Here is a 24,178-nt window from a genome sequence, read left to right as displayed (position 1 = left end):
ACCCGTATTTCCACCCCTAAGTAGTTAATATTAGGGGTGACTTGTTTTAGATCACGAAACTACGTTTTCTTATGTAGCAATTATCTTATAAGCGTACGTATTTGCAAATTGCTCTTTTGTGAATCGTTTAAGATTAACACTAGTTTGGGCCCTTGGGTTGGAGTTCAACTCATCAACCCAACCGACCGGAGTTGATGGTGTTTCGAACCAACACAATCCAATATACAGGTTTTTGGTTTTTGTGGTTAGGCCAGTTTTATATTAATATGGGCTTTATAGCCCAAGTTGAGTCGTTTTCTTTTGATATTTTGATCCCAATAGTTGGCATGGGCTTGTCCGTTCTTGGGGTATAGTTTGGTGAAGAAAATGGCTCTATTAAACAACAAATTAGAAGTCCATGGTTTTCATTAACAACAGATTAAAAGAAATTGACTTAACACCGAAGACATTACTTATGTAAAATAGGAGAAGCCGTGAATAAGAATCATACCTAATTGTTCATGTATCGATATCATTCTCAAACTTGAATGTTATGATCACTTAGAGGCTCGTTTATCTCATACTTGAACAATCAAGGATGACATTCTCATTACTTATACAGTAAATAAACACATCCTCAACGAATATGTGATAGAGATGAATGATTTTTTTTGGGAGATGAGAAGGGATTAGACATGAGGAAACTTAGCTCTTATTACCATACCATTTTGTGGAGATTAGAAGGGATACATTTTCTTAATGTGTAATCCGTCTTTTACCTTAAAGTTGAACAAATTTTCTTCATTTGTTCTTTTAACATACATGAGGTATAGTGAATTATCCAATACAATATGAGACACTAAACGACAAAAAAAGAAAACCACTTAATATGATTGTTGCATTACCAAATCTCATAAAGTTTTTGTGAGCTTCTAATTAATCTCTTGTTTGTTGCATTTCCAAATCTCATAAAGTTTCCTAAATAATTAAGTGAGTGCCCTTAAGCATGCCAAGTCTCTCTTGTTAACCATTAGTTGAACCAATCTCTTGTTTGTGCATGTTGCCAATTGTGTGCATGCTAGCAAGGAAAGGTAAGAGTTGTTTTGTTTAGAACATTTTATTATGCAAATAATTGTGAGATAATAAGTATTAATGCCCTAATCAAAATTTCTATTTTTTATGAAAAAACAAATTTTAAAGTACAACAATACAAGTGAAATAACGTTGTCAAAGTGACAAATAAAAAATCCCAAAATATTGTGCATGCTTACCTTTTATTGTCAACTATAGATGGCAAAAAGAGACCGCCCTTCCACTCTTTGTCATGTGACTCACCTTCCTTTCCCAAAATGAGATTTTTACACAAGATCCAAAAAAATCTCAGAAGTTTGGCTATTTTGGGTAGATCAATAATGAATTGAATGGTTTTGATGGAAAGTTTGAATTTTTCACATCATTTTTCCGTCAAGTAAGTCAAATATGAGATATTCTTTAACAAAGTAGAGATCGGATGTCATTAGGTGGACCAGTCATCTAAAAAATTTCGTACACATGTTATTCCAAAGTAATTGTCGAATATGAGAAATTTTTTGACTAAGCAGAGATCGATTTAGTGTTACTAAACATACTAGTCAAGCAAAAATTTTCATACTCATTCTAATCAAAAGTAATTGTCAAAAATGATACAATTTTCAACTAAGTAAAGATCGAATGTCACTAAGCAGATTGATCTTGCACAATTCTTCGTACTCGTATAAATCAAAACTAAATATGAGGTGGCTTGAGTCATGATAGACTCATTACTGATCTCTAAAAAGAAGAGGAGGCAAGAAAAGACCCCATGTCTCCTGAGCTTCAGCAAAAGGACTTCACACCCTTCTGCTGTGTGTTCAGTTGTTTATGCAACCTAGCTCACACGCATTCCTTGCACCGTGGGAGAAGTGTGATCGGGATTGACATCCCGGAATCATGGTTCCTTTGCCCTTATTGTTTTACCCTAAACTCTAAATTCTAAACCCTAATGCCCGAGTGGGATGTTTTGGAGTCGTAACTTGGTTTTAGACCCAAACGGATAACGCTTCTCTTTAGACGTATAATTTATATAAAATCAAGTGACGACTCACAAACTTTACTATTGAATGTTAGGATTTATAGTTTAAATCCAAAAGTGTTATTTGCAAACGTAATTATCTGGATAAAAAAGGAAGGTGTTATTTTCATTCATCTGTACTTTAATTTTCAACGCTTTACAATGATGCATCATACGCAAGAGTCCGTGAAGAGCATGAACCCGCGTCCAAAAAGAAAATGAAACATGACAAAAAGTGGATGCCTGGGTAGAGCTACAGACCTAACAGCCTAAAACCAGGCCTAGTATCTGCCCTAAACCGGCCTATTAATAATATTGACCTTCTTATATGGAAAAGGACTCATATTTTTCCCATAGCCCCTATAGGAAGGACATGACAAGCTTGAAGCTGATGATTCAGTGCCTATAGTCTGCCTTGATGAATGTCGCATTCACATAGACATAGGTGCCTTTTTTCTTCAAGAGGAATCAAGCTGGGGAAAAGCACTTTGTAAATGACTCAACCGCCTATTTTGGTACTATAATACACTGATTAATTTGAGTGTACGCCCGTCGAATTCAAGACTGTTGACCTTTAATTGTGTTGTCGATCAACCTACTATTCATGTGCAAGTATTTCTTGTCAAGAATTTGAGGGTTTAATCTGTAGAAAAAATACAAGAATTGCAAGCTTTTAGTCATGAATCTACATGAAGTTTATTACCAACCCTAAGAAGAAGAAAAAATACATAAACTTTGTAGAGAACTTTTGAAAACCTTGCAATTTCACGCTTGCGTTTTCTCCTTCTGTACACCTTCATTCTTTTCCTTGATTCTCCATGACTTATTCAATCCAAACCCTATAATAAAAACATGAAAGAGTACACGGGGAGAAAAAGTGAGTGCGGAAATCACAACCCTACAAAGATACATAAGGAGAGAAAAAGGCTAAAACACATCATAAACACAAAAGCGTATGTGTTATATAGAGCTGGAATGAGGATATTCCTGCAAAAGTACTGCAGAAGAAAACCAGTAGCCATGGGAGGGCATAGAAGCTTGAAGGAGACAATCAGAATCTTTTTATGAACAACTCAGATCCTGCTGGTGGTTTTTCACAGCTTTCTTGAACTGTTTTTGTATCTGCATGAAAAATTTCTGCCAGTTTAATTCTTCTGGAAACTGCACAGTTCAAGAAAGCCGTGGAAAATTACAGGGAGGATCATCTGTATGTGCACTGATTATTTTTAAAGGGGAAAGAAACTGATGAGGCATGTAGGAGATTTGATGAATTGGGAGGTTATTTATAGAACAAGATGGTCAGCATTTTCTGATGATCAACCAATCAAATTTCAGCACATCAGCACCAGCACACGATTTGGACCCACCACTTGGCATTGCCGTTTTAGCCATTGCTTAAATCAAAAGCAGGGGTTAGGGTGGAAGCGCTTTTGGATGAAGTTTTTGTGATCAATTTTGCAGGTTGAATTTTCAATACCAGATCTCTCTCCATAACTCTATTTCTATGTGCCATCAGCTAGAAAAGGATGCACGAAAGTGGCATACCTAAAACTTTAGCACTAAATGCAATATCTATTTTTTCCTCATTTCATGCAAAATTTCCACAAAAGGTGGATTTCGCTTTTGCTTGATCAATTTGGCCATTTAAGAGTTCTTTCGAGAATGCTTCCCATGGATCTCGTCATGTAGCATATTACTGGTTTCTCTAAAACCTGAAAGTTTAAACAGTATAATTTTTTTTCACATGGTTTAGACATTACTTATTTAAAATGATTATTCTTTTTCACATGGTTTAAAGTGATTTTCGAGAATGTTTAAAATCATGTTTAATTTTTTTCACATGGTGCTAGTGGTCGTTGACAAGCTTGAATTCTACTTGCATCCATGTGCAATTTTCATTCTCGTTAGCCTTTCTATTAGGTTGTTTTCCTTGTCAATTAACACGGCTCCCAACTGATTGAAACATACTGATGAAATGGAGTGGAACTGAAAAATCACCACCATCATCACCTAGCAAAGAAACATCAAAATCAGACCAAAAATCTTGAGCGTCAAAGTAGTGGCTAAAATAGATTGATGTCTATCCCGGAATTGGATCCTCTAGGAGGCAAAGCCTCATGATTCTCTTGACCCACTAATACGGGACGTTAGATTTTGATCAAACGGCTAAAATTATTATAACTTTTAGAGGGGCCCCTTGTTTGTAGCTGTTGGATTAAAATCCAACGGCCCATGTCATTGGATCAGGAGGATCGCGAGGATTTGCCTCGGAGAGGATCCAATTCCGTCTACCCCAATGTTCAAAACAAGCCTCCAATTAAAAACTAAAACGTGCAATCAAAGGCCATTAAATCACAAAACTGATGCAATGAATTAAATATAAATTTGCAAGAAAATTTGAGAGAGGGAAAGAACCATAGAGATGGAGGGAGGGAGAGAGGGAGAGAAAGAGAGAGCACGACTTTGAGAGAGGCAAGCAGAGAGAAGAAGAAGGATCAATACTTGGATTTCAGATGATGGATGAGACGCTGGTTGAGAGATGGATTCGCAAGCGTGTGAGCGGGATTTGCAAGCGTGTGAGCGGGATTTGCAATCGTGTTGTAGAGCTGCCATTATTGGTGGCGTTGTAGTGTATTCTGTACAGTTGTGAGAAGCCACTCCTAACTTAAAATCTTGGCTCCACCACTAAATTTGGAAAATGGATGCCCATAAAAAGTTAGAAACTAAGACATTGACAATAAAAGTAGCTTCCCGATGTAAGTAATGCTCAGCTACTGAACTAATTAATCTAAACCGTAAATTAGTTTAGCACTCAGCTACCGAACTAATTAATCTAAACCGTAAATTAGTTTAGCACTCAGCTACCGAACTAATTAATCTAAACCGTAAAAAATATAAACTAATTAATTTATAAAATAACATGCCATGAGATTTAAAGCATGAGCTAAATCCATTAATTCATAGCACCAAATTACATCAACAACAACTTTTCATAATTATATATTCATATAGGCAAACATGCTTGCCTGTAAATAGGAACAACCATGGCAAAAGAAAGAGCATAAACAACCAACACTAGCAACATTATCATCACACAAGAACAACTTTGTACTCCTCACATCAAAGAGTTTGTGATTAGCTCCCAAATCTCATTCACATTTGAAGCCAGGAGGGACTGTTTTCTGGCAGGCACTAACAAGCAAGCTCAAAGCTACTGGCACTTCCAAGTTGACAAGCCCTGCCGCATTGGCCTTGATCACAGTGCAGAGGCAAATAGCAGCCTCCAAATCGGCCAACCCTTCAAGCAACGCACAGCAACCACTCGTAGGCGGGCTTCCATTTTGGAGGTTGATAAGTCCTAGAAGGTCCACACATGCCCCTAGCTTCAGTGTGTCTTTAGGGCAGGTTTCAGCCATAGGCGCGGGCGCTGGGGCATTCTTGCATGAGCAGCAAGCAATGGAGAATGTGGATGAGTAGAAAAGGATTGAGAAGATGAGGAGGGTTGCTGAGAGCTGCTTGGTAGAAGGCATGGTTGGAGTGGTTTTTTTAGGGTTATTGGAACTTGGGGTGCCTCATTGAAGGGGAGGGATTGCACTCTATTTTAAAGGCAGATTGCGAGGCTGCTGTTTGAGAAACTGATTGAGTGGAAGAGAAGTGAAAATGGATGATAATGTACAGCGGAGGTATTTTGTATGTTTGTGGGGGGGTGGGGGTGGGGGTGTGGGGCTGACAACAAGTCAAATAATTTGTTTCTTCGTTAATCCACTAGTATCATCTCTGAGATGATTGATTTGCATGAAATGAAAATGCCAAGGCCGATAACTTGTTTAATTTTCAGATTTCTTGTGCCTATTTTCACCGCAATCACTTTTAACACGACAATTTTTCATGGCAATGAATCAGTGATGCATGTTACATGTACAATGCTTTTCTGGTAACAAATCATATGACCTCTGTAAAATCTTCCCCAGCAAAGGTCTATTTTAAAGGTTTGAAGCCCAACAAAGTACTCTAACTCCATAAGCTCCATTCTGGCAATTTCAAAGTGCTAATGTGTTGGTGTACAAAACCCAATACGAACAATGTACATTGACTGACGTTGGAACGAGCGTGACCACTTAGCCCAACACGTGAATAGCCCATCCTGATATCCTGTCAGAATTAGAGCATTCAACCAAAAAGCAATTGGCAACGAAAACATGACCGAACCCTAAACGAAAAAAAAGCAATGCAATCGCACTAATATGGATCTCAAGGCCTGACACAGATCCTCGAACAAGAGACTACGAACAAAAGCTTTCGGGTTATGAAACAAGTTTAAGCAAGAACCATATTGGGGTGCTGCAGAAAAATTACTACAAGTTATGGTATTTGAAAGCAACTGGAGTGGGATACATCATCATCATTAATGAAATGGATTCCAGCTTGTGGGTGATAAAGATATGGGAAAGGACTTTTGTAATTTGGCGTTTGATTTCCTTGTAATTTTGTTTGGGATCGGGATATTCTTATGCCAATAATTGACAGTAATGTGGTCTAGCTGCGACTTGGATCGTTTGGTTCACATGGGATTGGAAAAAATTGTCGGAGGCTGGGGACTACTGCTTTGAGTCATATTGAAGGGTATATAACATGAAAAGAAACGTTCCTTGACAATTGCTCAGGTGAGCTGATCATGTCCTCCACCCCTTTCGCATCAAGCTCAAAGGCAACATCACAAAAGTGGGATATTTTCCGATGTATCCGAGTCACAAGACTGTGCATCATATGTCATTATATAATACGTGATCAAAATTGAAATCCTATTATACATATCTGCCTATTTATATAATTTCGTGTTTATGACCAAATCGTTCATATTATAAATCACTTTGTGAATATCATCTTTGCAAAAAAAAATCAATTAAAACTAAGATTGTTTAGCAAACCAATTGTAGCAAATAGATGGATGATTCGTAATTCTTTTGCCAAGTTCGTCCATATATTCTTATACAGTTCGATGACTAGACAATCTTAATTTTAATTGATTTTTTTGCAGAAATGATCTTTATATAGTGATTTATAATATGAACTGTTCCGATCATAAATACGAAATTTTGTGAAAAAACCACGATGTTTTTAAAGAGGAGTTCATTCTCTGTTATTGAAGAGCCAAGTCTTTCTTTAAAAAAAGGAAAATCAAGCGGAAAATACCAAATCAAATTCCGGTTGTGGAAAGGTGTTGAGCTCTTGCATGACGGCATAGGTTCGAACTTCGTCGATGGCTAATCTAACATCTAATCTAATAAAATCTATCGTTTGACAAAAAAATTCCGGTTCATGCCTTTTAGGTCCCGTCCAAACTGAATCAGACCGACTAGAGGTTCTTATATTGTTCTCTTCCCAAATATTGAACAAGCCCACTACCTTCCGGTTTTTGAAGCCCACGTGATGCGCAAACCCTTTTTCCACTTGCTACCCAAAAGCCCATGTGGCATGAAGCCGGAAAGAAAGGAAAAAGCCCCTCTTGCGTCTTCCTCATCTCTCCCCCTCTCTGTGCGAAAGTAGAACCTACGAACGATCTCGCGGTCCTCCGCCTCGACCTTCTCACTTTAGGGGCTCCCCCTCCGTGTCCGTACAACCTCTTCCGGCGGCCCAAAACCTACAAACCGCTCCTTTACTTGCTCTGTCGACTGCGGCTCTTCTACTCTCCAGGTATCTAAACGTTCCAGATTCCATAACATCCTAAGAATTTGTTATTATCTTTCCTAATTTATTAAGAATTTATCATGCAAAAATTGGAGAAATAGTCCTAAACTAAGACCGAATTGGAGCTTTCGTCCTTAAATTAAAAATCCGCGACACTTGTTATCTGAATTCGATTTAATGTGGAGCATCGGTCCTTTTAGCCAATTCCGTTAGTGTTTGCGTCGAAATTGCGCACGCGATATGTTAGATAATAGCAATACAACCTCACATTAGTTCATTTTTTTCGCTCTGGTAAATGTAAACCAGTTATCTGGCAATGGACGCCAAGGCTTTAGCAAAATCGAAGAGGGCACACTCCGAGCACCATAGCAAGAAGTACCATCCAAAGCCGAAAGCAAAATCCTCAGCCGTCGGGGGCGGCAAGGGAAATGAGGCTGGAACCGCAAGGAATCCGCTGGGAAAGGAAGTTCAAGAGAAAACTCACCCTACTAAGGGTGCGTCTGCCCTCCCATCAAATTGGGATCGTTACGAGGAAGAGTTAGATTTAGATTCAGAAGATCCAGTTCCAGCAGGTGATGGTTCGAATCGAGCCTCTGATGTAGTTGTTCCAAAGAGTAAGGGTGCAGACTTTTGTCATCTGATAGATGAGGCGCGGTCTCAGTCTCAGTCAATCGCGTATTCGGATACATTTCCTGGTTTGGAGAATGATCTGCTCGGGGAATGGAATAAGGGGATAGAAACTATGCTTTCGGTCAGGGGGGAGAGCGTTCTATCACGGATTGGAGATGATAATTTTGTTGTGGAGGATAAGAATGCTGCTGCACCTCATGAGGTGTCATTTCTCTCCTTGAATTTGCATTCTCTTGCAGAGCAATTGGAAAAGATTGACTTACCGCAGAGGCTTTTCATTGAAGCGGATCTATTGCCACCGGAGCTGTATGCGGAGCAAACAACATGTGATGAGGAAGCAGCCCGAAGATTGCCTGAAGAATCACCCCGCAGTGATTTTTCGGAGGAGGTTCAGGTTCCTGACCATGATATTGAGATTATGGTATCTGATTCTCCTACTGATCCTAAACTTGGCAAATCGGAGTATGAACACAAATTACCAGAGTCAGAAACACAAGTCAGCGTAAAATCATTTGAGCCATCAACTGCAGAGGCGGAACTGGAACTGGATCTGCTTCTTGATTCATTTGGTGAGACCAAGATAAATGATTCAACTGCTTTCAAGCCTCGTAATACTTTTTCTGTACAAGTAGATGCTTCCCTGATGCCGATTCAACCTCAAAGAAAAGTCCCGGATTCATCTGCTACCATTGATGATGAGCTTGATGAGTTGATAAATGAAACATCGATACTGATTAACCAAGGCGGTCTGTCTCAACCTCAAGAACAAAGGGCTGTCCATGATTTTCAATCATCGTCTATTTCCGGAACAAAGTCTAAAGAAGTGGATGATTTTGATTCTTGGTTGGATACAATTTGATTTCTTTTCACCTAGAAATACACAGTATGTAACCTTATACATTGTTGTTCCAATCGTTTTACATTTACCTTCTGTTTCAAAACTCCTGTTTTGTTCCAATTTTTCAATTTATAGGTATCGGTTCGGTTACCATACCATATGAACTTTCAAAATCTGGCTGTTTGAGCCTTCTTCTTACTACCATACTGTACGGTTACTACCCTTGCGGGCTTGCACCACAAGAAAGGTGCTTTCCTTCTTCAGAAAAAAAAACTATTCTTTTAACCGTTATTTAGCTATGACATTAACATCTGTTTCTACAAGCAGACGTTACTTAGTCCAATTGGCACGTTAGTATGCCCGTCCTCTTGCGCTGGAGTTTGAATCCCCTCCTTGTGGCTTAAAGAAGTTTAGACTTTCGCTTGTATCATTAAAACGTACTTCTCCCCATAATTTTCCGAGTCAATACGTTTAGGGGTTGAAGAAGCAAAATGAGTTTTAGAGTTCTAGGGTAGATTTTTCTTGTGTAAATGGAAAGAATGAGCTAAGAATGAAAAACGTAGACATATAAGAAACAACAGTTATTGCCACTTGGAAAGTCACGCTCACTTTGTGCCACCAGCAATAATTTGAATCATTTTGGTATATTTTTGAGCGACGTATTCCGCCTTATTCTTCATGCTCAGAGCTCACCTCGTTTGCGTGTCAGAAGTTTGCCCCATTTTTAGTGAACGGAGCCCGTCTTGTCTTGCATGCCATAGTTTGTCTCATTCTGCGTGAGTTGAGTCTGCCTCGTTTTGCATGCGTCAAGCCCGCCTAACACTCATACTTTTTGACAAAATGCAAATTTTTTATTTTGGTAAAATATTTTTCCTGAGCATTAAGTTAAACTTTTAAAGGAATTTGGAAGCAATTTTACAGTTTATTAAGCAACAAATTTATATTTAATAGAATATTTAAGCCGAAAACTAACAAAAAATAAGTGAAAAAATATAGTGGTGAGACCCATAACATAATCAACTGGGGTTTTACACTTAAGAATCTCAACGGAAAGTCTCACCTTAATTTTCAAAACATCACAGTGAGGCGAAGGTGAAAATAAATAGATTGAACGGTGATTTACATATGAATTTACAAAACTGACTGAAAACATTGTGTGTAAATCCATGTTTTTTGTAAATAATTGAAATTTTTTTATTTTCTCGAAACATTTTCCGCGAGCATTAAGGAAATCTTTATAATATATTGGAAGCAGATGAACGATTTATTGAGCAACAAGGTAGATTTAGTAGAATATTTTTAAGCTGAAAAGTAAAAAAATAAAATAAGGGAAAAATAATAGAGATGTTGTAAGATCCCACATCGACCAACGGAGAGGGGGTGATGTACCTTATATGTACATGCTCCCCTCTCTATATCATGAGGCCTTTTGGGAACTCACTGGCTTTAGATTCCATCGGAATTCCGAAGTTAAGCGAGTTCGGGCGAGAGTAATCCTAGGATGGGTGACCCACTAAGAAGTTCTCGTCTGAGTTCCCAAAAACAAATCTGTGAGGGAATGGTAAGCCCAAAGTGGACAATATTGTGCTAAGATGGAGTCGAGACTGGGATGTGTTCCCAGGGCCGCACACTCTTTCACTATTTAATTTTAATTAGTTCTAGTTTAGTTTAATTTATTCACTTTTCTTTTTTTCCACATCACTACACTTTATGACTTCATCACCTTCTAGGTGTCGGCTAGCACAGCTCGATTCGGAGTCCTAGTGGACATTCTGGGTCGGGGTGTGTCAGTTGCTAAAATTTATATTTAGTGTATATTTTTTAATTTTTTCTTTCTAAAAATTAGAGATGTTAAAATCACATATAGTTGAGGCTTAAACAAAAAAAGACAAAATTTTATTTTGTTAACTAGCCTTTCACCATTTTTTGGTTGACAAAAAGAATTTTATTAATATGTAGTTCAGATTTAGATAAAAGAAAAATTACCAAAAAAAAAGGGTTCAAATATCTTTAAATTTAGATTTTAAATTGTTGATTACAAGTGTTTAAATACGAATTGTAATAGATTTTGCACGGAAAAATATATTTTGAAGAACATGGAGCCCGCCTTGTTTTATGAGCACCCGAGAGTAGGCCTGGCAAACGGGTCGTGTCTGTCGTGTTCGTGTCGTTTTCGTGTAACACCTGTTATCTTAACGGGTCGTGTCGTGTCACACCCGTTATCTTAACGGGTCCTTAACAGGTCGTGTCACTTTACCCAACGGGTAAAGTGACCCGACCCGTTATGACCCGTTAAGAAAAATATATATATTTTTACAATTTGCACATACCACACATTGCGACATAAATATTACTTGAAAACATTAAAACATTTCTCGTTCAAGTACTATATCTACACTCGAAAATGAAAGCCTAATAAAAAAAATAATACATACACTGCTAATCTATTACAAATATTAAATGTATATAATTATTCATATTATAGTTGATTCATACTTTTATTAAGTATATAAATTCCACTAGTGTAAATATTTTAAATTGAAGATCAAATTCATTCTTTGTATTCATATAGGGTCAAGGAGTGTAGCTGTTAAAATTCATCAAAATCAGAGTTAAAATAACCGTTAAATCTTGATTTTTCGTTTATAACCGTCGAAAAGCTTTGTCCCGTTACTTGATCTCTGAATGTTTTTTTTTTGTGATTTTTTGCTGATGTGATCTCCAAGCATATACAAACAATTTTGACGGTTTGGATCGTTGAAATTAGTTTTGGAGAATTCGTAAAACGATAGATTGACTAACACTTAGAGTTTATTTATACTTTCATTAAGTATAACATAAGATTTTGTGGTATCCACTTGTGTAAATATTTTAAATTGAAGATCAAATTCATTCATTGTATTCATATAGGGTCAAGGAGTGTAGTTATAAAAAATCATCAAAATCGGAGTTAAAATAACCGTTAAATCGTGATTTTTCGTTTATAACCGTTGAAAAGCTTTGTCCCGTTACTTGATATCTGAATGTTTTTTTTTTGTGATTTTTTGCTGATGTGATCTCCAAGCATATACAAACAATTTTGACGGTTTGGATCGTTGAAATTAGTTTTGGAGAATTCGTAAAACGATAGATTGACTAACACTTAGAGTTTATTTATACTTTCATTAAGTATAACATAAGATTTTGTGGTATCCACTTGTGTAAATATTTTAAATTGAAGATCGAATTCATTCATTGTATTCATATAGGGTCAAGGAGTGTAGTTATAAAAAATCATCAAAATCGGAGTTAAAATAACCGTTAAATCGTGATTTTTCGTTTATAACCGTTGAAAAGCTTTGTCCCGTTACTTGATCTTTGAATGTTTTTTTTTTTGTGATTTTTTGCTGATGTGATCTCCAAGCATATACAAACAATTTTGACGGTTTGGATCGTTGAAATTAGTTTTGGAGAATTCGTAAAACGATAGATTGACTAACACTTAGAGTTTATTTATACTTTTATTAAGTATAACATAAGATTTTGTGGTATCCACTTGTGTAAATATTTTAAATTGAAGATCGAATTCATTCATTGTATTCATATAGGGTCAAGGAGTGTAGTTATAAAAAATCATCAAAATCGGAGTTAAAATAACCGTTAAATCGTGATTTTTCGTTTATAACCGTTGAAAAGCTTTGTCCCGTTACTTGATCTTTGAATGTTTTTTTTTTGTGATTTTTTGCTGATGTGATCTCCAAGCATATACAAACAATTTTGACGGTTTGGATCGTTGAAATTAGTTTTGGAGAATTCGTAAAACGATAGATTGACTAACACTTAGAGTTTATTTATACTTTCATTAAGTATAACAAAAGATTTTGTAGTATCCACTTGTGTAAATATTTTAAAGTGAAGATCGAATTCATTCATTGTATTCATATAGGGTCAAGGAGTGTAGTTATAAAAAATCATCAAAATCAGAGTTAAAATAACCGTTAAATCGTGATTTTTCGTTTATAACCGTTGAAAAGCTTTGTCCCGTTACTTGATCTTTGAATGTTTTTTTTTTGTGATTTTTTGCTGATGTGATCTCCAAGCATATACAAACAATTTTGACGGTTTGGATCGTTGAAATTAGTTTTGGAGAATTCGTAAAACGATAGATTGACTAACACTTAGAGTTTATTTATACTTTCATTAAGTATAACAAAAGATTTTGTGGTATCCGCTTGTGTAAATATTTTAAAGTGAAGATCGAATTCATTCATTGTATTCATATAGGGTCAAGGAGTGTAGTTATAAAAAATCATCAAAATCAGAGTTAAAATAACCGTTAAATCGTGATTTTTCGTTTATAACCGTTGAAAAGCTTTGTCCCGTTACTTGATCTCTGAATGTTTATTTTTTATGATTTTTTGTTGATGTGATCTCAAAGCATATACAAACAAGTTTGACGGTTGGGATCGTTGAAATTAGTTTTGGAGAATTCGTATGCCATCAATCAAGTTCCGTGTGTGTGTGTGTATATATATATATTTATTAAGTAGATTTAAATCTATTTATTTTGTACGTATAAATTATAATTGACTGGTACACGAAATAGTACATACATCACGTGTCACGTGTGTCATTATAAAAATAGTGAGATATGTCATGACAGTCATGTGTGTGATAAAAAGTTAATAACTTAAAAAAAAAAAAAATTTCTCACCACTTATATTAATTTTCATTTTTCCCTCTTTTTTTTGTTTCCTTTTCAACTTTTTCTTATCATTTTCACTTTTCCCTTCAACATCTTTCCCTAATTCCCTCACTTTTTTGTTTTATTTTCAACTTTTCTTAACATTTTCATTTTCCCTCCATTTTTTTTTTTTCAAAAAGGACGGCAAGTTGGCAAATGCATGATCATGATTCATGCATATTAAATTATTAATTAATATGCATTATAGTTTTTATAAAATTTAATATATATATATATATAATTAGTATAGATAGACTTAATATTTTGGGGGTATAATTATTATAGTATATATAATAATTATAATTATTATAAATTTTATAGTTAATTTAATATATATATATATATATATATATATTATAATTTTTAGGGGTATAAAATTGTAAAATTAATGTATATAATTATTACAGTATTTTTTTAGGGTTATAAAATTATAAAAATAATATTCTGCTTATCGTGTATCGTGTATACCCGACCCAACCCGTTATCTTAACAGGTGCTTATCGGGTTACCCGATAAGACCCGATTCGTTATCGTGTCGACCCAAACACCTGTTAATTTCGTGTCGTGTCGTGTCGGGTTATCGGGTCGTGTCAGAAATTGCCAGGCCTACCCGAGAGTTTGCCTCATTCTATGTGCACAGAGACGCCTCGTCTTGTGTGCCCATATTTACCTTGTTCTACACATGAGGTGTCCACATCATTTTTTGCGCCAAAAGCCCGCCCCTTGTTCTGGGCATAAAATTGAGGTTTTTCTAATTATTTACTTATTTATTTATTTTTATCAAGAAATTGAGAGGATTCTTTTTTTCTTTTCTTTTGGAGGTATAAAAGAATTGAAAAGAAAATTTGAGGCCCGAAAATGAAGGGCTTGTCCATTTGGACCTTTAAATGTTTGCCTGAGGCCCAATTAATTGTGTCGAAGGACCTAAAAGCCCTCTGGACATTGTTATTGAAAAGAACATCGGCTCAAAAGTGTTTTTATTAAAAAGTACGTCGAAATTTTTAATAAAAATACTACTTCAAGTGGACTATCTTCTTCTTTATTTTAGAATTAAGTATAAGTATTAGTTCCTATTTTTCCTGCTTCTAATTCGTGTCTTAATTTTTTCTACCTTATCACAGTTTAACCAATTTATGTTGTTGGTACTGTGTAAATCGGCATATAAACTGCACTAATTTTCATGAAACTAGAATAAATCCAACAACTCAAATTTCAATCAAAAATAAAAAATCCACATGTAATTGCTATAGGGAAAAACCTTTATTCATGTTTTATTTACTCATGTTTTAGTTGCATATGTGGCGTCTTATTTCTGTATGCTAGTCCTTTCTAGAGCTATATAGTTATAATTTGTTTTTGTTGGACTTGTTTTGTCAATGTTATCTACAATTTGACAACAAAAAAAAAAAAAAACTCAAATTTTTTGACATGCATCAAGTATATACCCCCTTTTATTTCATGTCTCTCCCCCCTCCCTTTTTGCCTCCCTCTCCACCTGCATAACGTAAAGATAAAAAGAAAATGAAACGAATCAGGCGGGTCAAATATCGCCTTGGAAAACTCAGCTTCCTTCCAACATTCATCTTCTTCCTTGTTTTTCATGCCCAGAGCTTGCCTTGTTTGCGTGCCAAAAGTCTACCCCATTTTTGGTGAACGGAGCTTGCCTTGTCTTGCGTGCCATAGTTTGTCTCGTTTTGCGTGAGTTGAGTTTGTCTCGTTTTGCATGCGTCAAACCCGCCTAACACTCATGCTTTTTGACAAAATGCAAATTTTTTATTTTCATAAAATATTTTTCTTGAGCATTAAGTTAAACTTTTAAAGGAATTTGGAAGCAATTTTACAGTTTATTGAGCAACAAATTTATATTTAATAGAATATTTAAGCCGAAAACTAAAAAAAAATATAGTAGTGAGGCCCGTAAAATAGTCAATTAGGGTTCTATACTCAAGAATCTCAACGGAAAGTCTGACCTTATTTTTCAAAACATCACAGTGAGGCGAAGGTGAAAATAAATAGATTGAACGGTGATTTATGTATGAATTTGCAAAACCGACTGAAAACATTGAGTGTAAATCCACGTTTTTGTAAATAATTGCAATTTTTTTATTTTCTCGAAACATTTTTGTAAAGGTTTTTGTAAAATCACATGTAGTTGAAGCTTAAACAAAAAATGACAAAATTTTATTTTGTTAAATAGTCTTTCACCATTTTTTGGTTGACAAAAAGGGTTTTATTAATATGTAGTTCAGATTTAGATAAAAGAAAAATTACCAAAAACAAAGGTTCAAATATCTTTAAATTTAGGTTTTAAATTGTTGATTACAAGTGTTTAAATACAAATTATAATAGATTTTGCACGGAAAAATATATTTTGAAGAACATGGAGCCCGACTCGTTTTATGAGCACCCGGGAGTTTGCCTCATTCTATGTGCGCGGAGCCGCCTCGTCTTGTGTGCTTGGATTTGCGTTGTTCTGCACGTGAGGTGTCCACATCATTTTGTGTGCCAAAAGCCTGCCCCTTTTTGAGTCCACAGAGGCCGCATTGTTTTGACGTGCATGGAACCAGCCTTGTCTTCCATGCACAAGGCTAGCCTCGATTTGTGCAACGTATCCTGCCTCGTTTTCCATGCGCAGAGTTCGCCTTGTTTTGCGTCCTAGAAGCCCACCCTATTTTCTGTAAGCGGAACCTGCCTTGTTTTGTGCCATGGTTTGTCTCGTTTTGGTGAGTTGAGTTTGCCTCGTTTTGCATGAGTCGAGCCCTCCCAACGCTTGTGTGTTTTGACAAAAGTTCAATTTTTTTTTATTTTCGCAAAAATATTTTTCTTGAGCATTAAGTTAAACTTTTTTAGGAATTTGGAAGCAATTTTACAGTTTATTGAGCAACAAATGTATACTCAGTAGATATTTAAGCCGAAAACTAAAACAATAAGTGAAAAAATATAGTAGTGAGACCCACAACATTGTCAAATGGGGTTCAAAACTCAAGAATCTCAACGGAAAGTTTTACGGTAATATTCAAAACTCCACAGTAAGATGAAAGTGAAAATAATATCATTTATCAAAACAAAAAGAAAAAAAGAAAAAAAAATGCAGCGGTTATTATTTAAAACACTTTGAGCGAAATAGTCACACATATAGACGTAGAAATAACGCGTGATAGAACATAATATAAATGCAAATATATCTACAAAGAAAGACGAGAATGCGACAGATGGCAGTAGAACTTGTAAAATGAAACAAAGGCATCTGAGAAAAGAAACTAGAAAGCTGGAATCGTCCTCCCATGGGGGTTTTATCAAGTATTTATTTACTTTTTTTATATACATGTCGACCATAAGACGGATAACACATAAAAGTTACCAAAGCCAATTTCAAACAGAAAAAAAAAAAAAAAAAAATCATCTTCCATAAAATATCCAAGGACCTTTTGGATGTTTTTTGGGGTGGGGGCGGGCGCACGCTGGTTATTTGAGAAGGAAAACTGAAATATAAAGGCCGGCACATGACACTTTCAAAAGCATGGGACCATCCAAAAACCCGCCTTTCTGCTTGAATTGAGGCCATCCATTCCATGAGCTGGCCGCCCGTACGCCTTCATTATACCAAAAATATATCAATATAAATATTTTTTTTTTTGTTGTTGTTTAATGAATATGATTAATTTGTTTTGTTTTGTTGTTGAAGGGATATATATGAGCTAATTTTCACTAAATGGATGAACTTCACAAGAATTAACAATAAGAATTCATTTGCTTAAATTTTGAACTGAACTAGACTGATTTCTATCTTAGCCGATCCATTATTGATTCATACGAGGCTCTCAATCCTAATTCGGAAGCAATATTGTCATTTTGGATATAAGTGTTTTTAGTATAAAGACTTCAAAATGTTAAATAAAAAAGTTCGAATTGTTTTGTGGAAAACCACTCAATAATGCATAAAAACTACTTTTTTTAACAAATAAGAACTTTAATTTTTATGTTGACTGTTTTCGTAAGTGATTTGGTCATTGGAAAGTGTTATTAGCATGAATCGTGATTGTCACACGCACTCTTATCATATGAGAATTTGTACTCGTTTTCTTGATTATCATTAAATAAGTATGAACTTTAAAAATTATGTTGATTAAAATCACACTTACCTAGCGATAATCAATAATGTGAAACCTGAGCAAATATACACCTTTTATCTCATTGTGGAGAAAAACTTATGCTGAACTTGTCTTGTCACTGAATTTTGCTGAGTGACACTACATAAGTTTTTCTCCTCATCGTGAGGTCATGCGAGAACCTTCTATATACTGTACAACTCACTTCAATCAACGGTACTGAATTATCCACGTAAGAATGAAAACTACAACTACTATGTTTAGCAAATCTTTTTCAGATGACTTTAGACCGTTGATTTATATTTCAATCAATCAATAGTCCACATGTCATTTGCTGTATTTTCTGTTTTATGAATAATTCAATAATCCACAATTTCAGCAATTTCTGCCAAATCAAATAAAATAAAAAATAAAAGCGAGTTAACAGGGCGATGGAGAGAGAAAGCGAGTTAACAGGGCGATGGAGAGAGAAAGCGAGAGAGTGAAACCTTTCATTTTCGATTTTTGAACACCAAAAATGGCTGATTTGAGCTAATCTTACCGAGAAGAAAGAGAGAGTCGGTCGCCGTCGGTAGCTTACTGTAATTTCTTGGAGAGAGAGACTAGAGAGAGAGAGAGAGAGAGACAGAGAGAAAGATTTGAGCTGATCTTGGCGGTGGTTGTGGTGGCGGGGAGATGGCGATACTGTACGCGCTGGTAGCACGGGGATCGGTGGTGCTAGCGGAGTTCAGCGGCACGGCGACGAACGCGAGCACAATCTCCAGACAAATCCTCGAGAAAATCCCCGGCGACAGCGACACCCACGTCTCCTACTCTCAAGATCGCTACATCTTCCACGTCAAGCGCACCGATGGCCTCACCGTCCTCTGTATGGCCGACGAGACCGCCGCCCGTACGTCGTCGTTTTGTTTGACCCAATTCACAATTTCGCACAGTTTCCCTCCCCCAATTTTCAATTATTTTATTTTATTTTTTAATTTTGTTCGATTTTTGGTGCAGGGAGAATGCCGTTCGCTTTTCTGGAGGACATCCATCAGAGATTCGTGAGGACCTACGGTCGCGCTGTTCATTCGGCTCAGGCTTACGGCATGAACGATGAGTTTTCTAGGGTTTTGAGCCAGCAGATGGAGTATTACTCCAATGATCCTAATGCCGATAGGATCAATCGACTCAAAGGCGAAATGAGCCAGGTAGAAAGATGTCAATTTTGTCACCAATTGACCAAGTTTAATCGTGGAATGTGGATCCAGTTTGTTCATTCTTTTTCTTATCGATTGTGGTTTGATTTCTTATTGAGTTTTCGGATTTGTAGGTGCGAAATGTGATGATTGAGAACATTGACAAAGTTTTGGATAGAGGGGATCGCTTGGAGTTGCTGGTTGATAAAACTGCTAATATGCAAGACAATACCTTCCGGTTCAGAAAGCAAGCTCGCCGTTTCAGAACCAGTGTGTGGTGGAAAAATGTTAAGCTCACGTATGTTTTCTAAACTCAAAGCTCAATTCAATAGCTACAGAAACGTCGAAATTATCAATTTTTCTTTTCTTTTCATCTTATGATTTAAAGAGTTGTATGTACTTTATGCAATGTGTTACGTTTTCATGTCAGACGGTCACATTACTAAACTGTCGGTTCATCTACGTATTCAATCCACAGTTTGTGTTTGATTATCTGGCAAGAGTGTTTTATGTAATGGTAAAGTTACAAAGCTAGCGTGTCCAGCATGTTACGTTGCTAGACTGTCAATTCAACTACGTATTCAACCCACAGTTTGTGCTAGATTGTCTGGCACGAGTGTTTTATGCAACGGTGATGTTTTTATGTCTGTCAGTATGGAATATTATGTTGCTAGACTAGACTGTCAATTCAGCTATGTATAGATACCACAGCTTGTGTTATATTGTCTAGCAAGAGCGTTTTATACTTTTGTGTAATGGTAATGTTTTCTATCAGATACTCTGGCATATTAGATTGCTTGACTGTCAAGTCAATTTGACTATATATTCAAACTCAGTTTATCGTAAATTTTATGGCAAGAGTATTTTTCATTCATGTAAATGCATTATTTGTCTGCCCCCACTTACCAAGTGCTTTGAATCTTGCAGGGTTGCATTGATATTCCTTGTGCTAGTAGTAATTTATGTTGTGCTGGCTTTCGTTTGCCATGGCCTCGCACTACCCTCCTGCTTGAAGTAGTGAGCATGACAAACAAGTGAAATTGGAACGTGCTTTTGCTTCGTTTTCTTCCTCTTCTGGGTATATGGGATTCTTCTATTTAAACTTCCACAGACGTAAGTTGTCAGATTCTTGTGTTTATGTGATTTCAAATTGCTCATTTGTGTGTGTAGCCTGTGGGAGTTTTGAACTGGTTCAGGTTGTATTTTCTTGTTTATCTTTTGGCCGCTAGGTTGTGTGTTTCTTGAAAACATAGCTTGATGAGTTTATTATATTTATGGCTGGTCATATTTTATCTAGTTGTTTCTTGTATTGTGATTTTGATTAATAGACCGAAGAGCTTAGTTCGTGTTCATCAGCAAAACGTAACTTTGTGAAACTCATGGGTTTTGCCTATTTTGCACATTATATACACTACAAAATAGCAATTGCCGCAGGCACTAGAAAGACTCCCTAACTGCTCTGGTATTGCCCAAGTTTCTGTGTGTAGGAGTGAGTGAGCGTATGAATGCAGTTCAAAAGAAGCAGCAGAGTCATCTTTCAAGAGGATATTTGCATACAGTACTATCATATACCGTTCTTTGTTACACTTGGTTATCCTCTACAAGATGAAACTTGTTTAATAACTCCTCCAATGCTAGTAAGGTAGTCTTATAATTTTCTTCCGATTGTGCCCCTTCTTCCGCAACGGGAAGGGCAAGTTTATAGAGATGATTATACCAGTACACTGGGTTATACACGTCTATATCACTCGAGCTGTGATGGAGAAGATACCTGCACTTGAAATCTTTACTCCACCGTGGCAGAATATAGCGCGAAGGGACTTCTTCTACGCCGTTGTAATTAAGAACGTTCAATGCATGCCTGCATAGATAACCTTTGTAGTTGAACAAACTGCAGATGCATCGTACATCAACTTGTGTTGATTCGTACAAAACCTCGTAGCATCGGACTTCCTTCTCGTTTCCTTCAACTTCAACCCGTTCCTTGACAATGTAGGTTAGTATAGACCCAGTCACATTCACCTGTCTTGTGTTGAAGCAGGCGTACATGCCCTCAACCTCCAACTGGAACCTCCTGAAAATTTCCTTCGTATACACCTTACGTAGCTGTTCCTCGAAATTACATCTCGTTCTTAGTTCAAAGCTTGAACTCCTCGACTCCACATCCGCCGCCACCTCTTTCATGCGCTTCCGATGTAGAGCTAGATCGTACTTATCGACAAATTCCTTGAAAGACGTATGCTTATGCACATAACCATCAAAAAATGCAGTCGAGCTCTCATGTTCTCGGATAGGGATCATTCCTGCAAGAAATGTGTCTTTCAAGTACACCGGAACCCACATCTGCCGATCTTCGTACAATGTCTGAAGCCATCTATTATCCCCTAGTTCGTGCCGCTTGATCATTTCTGCCCATGAAGTTTCAAACTCAGCTATCTTCAAGGAATTATAGACTGCTTTGTGCAATTGTCTCTTGATTTCGTCGTATCCCCTCAGTCCTCCCAATTTCTCTGGAACTCTCTGCATGATATACCACAAACAATAGCAATGGTGAGCGTTCGGGATAACCTCCGACACTGCACTTTGCAAGGGCTTACATTGATCAGTAATGAAAACTTGTGGAGGGCGCCCTAGCATGCATTTGAGCCATGCCCTGAGCATCCAAACAAAATTTTCCTCCAACTCTTGCCCAAGGAAGCCGCAGCCCAACAAAACCGATTGTCCATGGTGATTTACGCCAACAAATGAAATCAGGGGGATTTCGTATTTGTTTGCCAAGCATGTTGTATCTACTGCGACCGTGTCGCAGAAGTAGCCATATGCAGCCCTGGACCTGGCATCAGCCCAAAACACATTCCTCAGGCGTCCATCGTCGTCAAGATCCATTAAATAATAGAAATTAGGGTTCGTCAGTTTCATTCGACAAAAGTAGTTATAAACTGCATGAGTGTCTCCTTCTTTAAGTTCCAAGTGCTTAGAGAGATCAATCGAATTCAAACCTTCAGTTTCACTAAAATTTGAGTATCCACTGCACCCAACGTCCATAACAGGTGTTCGATACAGCTTGATAGTATGAACTTCTGTAACGGGCTCTGGGGGCGGTTGAGCACTTTTGGCAGCAAGAATCATTTTCTTATGCGACTTGTAAAACCTTTTGATTTGTGGACTCACCTGATGATTGTGTTCAAGCTCTAATTCGACTATTCTCCACCTTTTGGAGTCCACCAGCCTGATAATGACCATTGCAGGACAACCAGTTCTTGTTTCGGGTCTTGGATTATTGGCTTCACTCTTTTTCTTGAAACCTGCACTGCTGCAGCTTAGCTTTGCTCGATACCGCTCTTTTTTCTTTGATCTGAACCATGAATTGCTTACTCTGATGCCAAAGCCCTGTTCTTTACCATAGAGATTGTAAAAATCATATGCTTCATCAAATGAATCGAACTCCAAACCCACCGTAGGTTCTCCGGGGTCCTTTTTTCTGTTTGTTTCCCCAGTTCCATGATCATGCTCGGTAAAATCTCCCTCCAATTCATAGTCATCCCCTTCGTCAAAGACTGGCTCGGTGTTGAGAGAAACTTCTTCCATCTGAAATCACAATCATAAAAGCATAATCTTTTTAGGCACCATTAAACCTAAAGAAAACATCTTCGTCAAATACCGGCAGAGCGCCCAGTTGCCTATACAACAACAAAAATGTGATGAAATTTTTGTTTTCAGGATCCATGTCTAACACATATGTGATATAACAACAAAAGGGAGGAGGGTTCTGTTAGGATTCCGTCGCGCCTAACACAACCCTCCTCCCTTTTCAAGCTAAGGCACAACGGAATCACTGAAAAGTAACACTACCCAGTTGCCAAAAGGCCACCATAGAAACCATAATCTATTTTGCATACAACACAAAAATCTTAAAACATCCATTTTTGTAAACTCAGTAGTAAAATCAAAATTGTAAAAGAGTGAAAATATCAGATTTGACTCTACTGTGTATTTAATGCAATCACCATCTCGACGGCCAGATATAATTATGTGAATATATATACACTCACCATCGGACCATCGAGATGGTGATTGTATCAAAACGTGTAATTTTAGTAGGCAGTGCTGAAATATCACACCTTGAGCAAATTATAGTTTTCCTATAAAAAAACAAAAATCTTTACAAACTCACAATTTCACAGACAAATGCACAATCGACAACCCCAAAATTAAGAAATAAAGAACTTGAAAGCCGCTCTTTGCCGTTGAATTTTCTTAATCTAACCCTAACATACAGATTAAACACACAATTTAACTTTCTTTCACGTTCCCAACTTTTCTCGGCATCCAAACAGTTATAATAATCCAAGTCCAAGGTCAAAACGATCCACTTAATCTCATGGCTAAATGCTAAACACACAGAAAATTAGAGTAATAGAGCGAGAATTTAGGCGATCTTACAGTGGTTCACCGGGTCGGACTCGGCGAGGCGGGAAATCAACTGTCAGAGACTCGGAGGAATTGGGGCTGAGTCAGGGCTCCGAGTTAGATGCTGGTGAAGGAAATGTGCGAGTCACACTTGGGATTACAGAGCTTTCACAAATCTATCGACCCTGTGCGCTGACACGTGGCTTAAACGCTATTATATTGTGGGAGCATTTTTGCTCACCCCCAATAAGTATGGTGTATACTCATTATACATCTAATAATTTGTTATGTGTCCTTTCACGTAGCTCTAGTTAACTTTTGCACTAAATGTTATTTTTTTAATTAAAAAAAATTAACCAATGTTAAGTGAAAGAACATGCGGCAAATGATTTGGTGAGCATACACGATAGCTTATGGTGGTGAGCAAAAATATTCTCTTATACTGTTGAGTAATGCTAGAGAAATCAACTTATTGGTGACACATCATATAATTAGTATATTTGATCTAAAATTTAATCTACCTAGTGTTATTTT

At 36.8% G+C, this 24,178-nt stretch overlaps 3 protein-coding genes, 1 long non-coding RNA gene and 1 pseudogene across 6 annotated transcripts; 2 read left to right on the top strand and 3 right to left on the bottom strand.

The window, feature by feature from the left end:
• Nucleotides 1–2,165: 2,165 nt before the first annotated feature.
• On the bottom strand, nt 2,166–3,744 carry LOC148690919 (uncharacterized). Its single transcript, XR_015956596.1, has 2 exons — nt 2,825–3,744; nt 2,166–2,711 (listed from the first exon to the last, which is right to left on the bottom strand). It is a non-coding gene; the product is annotated as an uncharacterized LOC148690919 (long non-coding RNA).
• Nucleotides 3,745–4,975: 1,231 nt separating this feature from the next.
• Nucleotides 4,976–5,707, bottom strand: LOC148690918 (putative lipid-binding protein AIR1 pseudogene; annotated as a pseudogene). The gene has a single exon (XR_015956151.1). The product of XR_015956151.1 is annotated as a putative lipid-binding protein AIR1 pseudogene (transcript).
• Nucleotides 5,708–7,527: 1,820 nt separating this feature from the next.
• LOC137714551 (phosphorelay protein) lies at nt 7,528–9,397 on the top strand. Its single transcript, XM_068453746.2, has 2 exons — nt 7,528–7,762; nt 8,063–9,397. Exon 2 carries the CDS (start codon nt 8,073–8,075, stop codon nt 9,243–9,245), a length of 1,173 nt encoding a protein of 390 aa, XP_068309847.2. The 5' UTR covers nt 7,528–7,762; nt 8,063–8,072; the 3' UTR covers nt 9,246–9,397.
• A 9,049-nt stretch (nt 9,398–18,446) lies between these two features.
• On the top strand, nt 18,447–20,595 carry LOC137744307 (vesicle-associated membrane protein 711). The gene is made up of 4 exons (XM_068484149.2): nt 18,447–18,948; nt 19,056–19,246; nt 19,369–19,532; nt 20,162–20,595. The coding sequence occupies exons 1-4, from the start codon at nt 18,732–18,734 to the stop codon at nt 20,250–20,252; spliced, it is 663 nt and encodes a 220-aa protein (XP_068340250.1). The 5' UTR covers nt 18,447–18,731; the 3' UTR covers nt 20,253–20,595.
• Nucleotides 20,596–20,740: 145 nt separating this feature from the next.
• Nucleotides 20,741–23,821, bottom strand: LOC137744296 (protein FAR1-RELATED SEQUENCE 6). Of its 2 annotated transcripts, none has more exons than XM_068484145.2 (2): nt 23,678–23,821; nt 20,741–22,822 (listed from the first exon to the last, which is right to left on the bottom strand). In XM_068484145.2, exon 2 carries the CDS (start codon nt 22,820–22,822, stop codon nt 20,816–20,818), a length of 2,007 nt encoding a protein of 668 aa, XP_068340246.2. In that variant the 5' UTR covers nt 23,678–23,821; the 3' UTR covers nt 20,741–20,815. The 2 variants fall into 2 exon arrangements, with proteins under 2 accessions (XP_068340246.2, XP_088542339.1); XM_088686213.1 differs by having other exon boundaries at nt 23,688–23,786.
• Between the last annotated feature and the right edge of the window lie 357 nt (nt 23,822–24,178).

This window comes from Pyrus communis, chromosome 15, assembly GCF_041283825.1.
Source record: "Pyrus communis isolate YQ-2024b chromosome 15, ASM4128382v1, whole genome shotgun sequence".
Taxonomy (NCBI): Eukaryota; Viridiplantae; Streptophyta; class Magnoliopsida; order Rosales; family Rosaceae; genus Pyrus; species Pyrus communis.
The sequence above is the reverse complement of the archived record's forward strand: the minus strand, read 5'-3'. Positions and strand labels throughout refer to the sequence as shown.

Bases quoted from the DNA above. Each gene is read 5' to 3' on its own strand.
- LOC137714551 (XM_068453746.2), top strand. From the start codon at position 8,073: ATGGACGCCAAGGCTTTAGCAAAATCGAAGAGGGCACACTCCGAGCAC.
- LOC137744307 (XM_068484149.2), top strand. From the start codon at position 18,732: ATGGCGATACTGTACGCGCTGGTAGCACGGGGATCGGTGGTGCTAGCG. The intron at 18,949-19,055 runs GTACGTCGTCGT...TTTTTGGTGCAG, and splicing joins GGCCGACGAGACCGCCGCCC to GGAGAATGCCGTTCGCTTTT. The intron at 19,533-20,161 runs GTATGTTTTCTA...TGAATCTTGCAG, and splicing joins TGGAAAAATGTTAAGCTCAC to GGTTGCATTGATATTCCTTG.
- LOC137744296 (XM_068484145.2), bottom strand. From the start codon at position 22,822: ATGGAAGAAGTTTCTCTCAACACCGAGCCAGTCTTTGACGAAGGGGAT.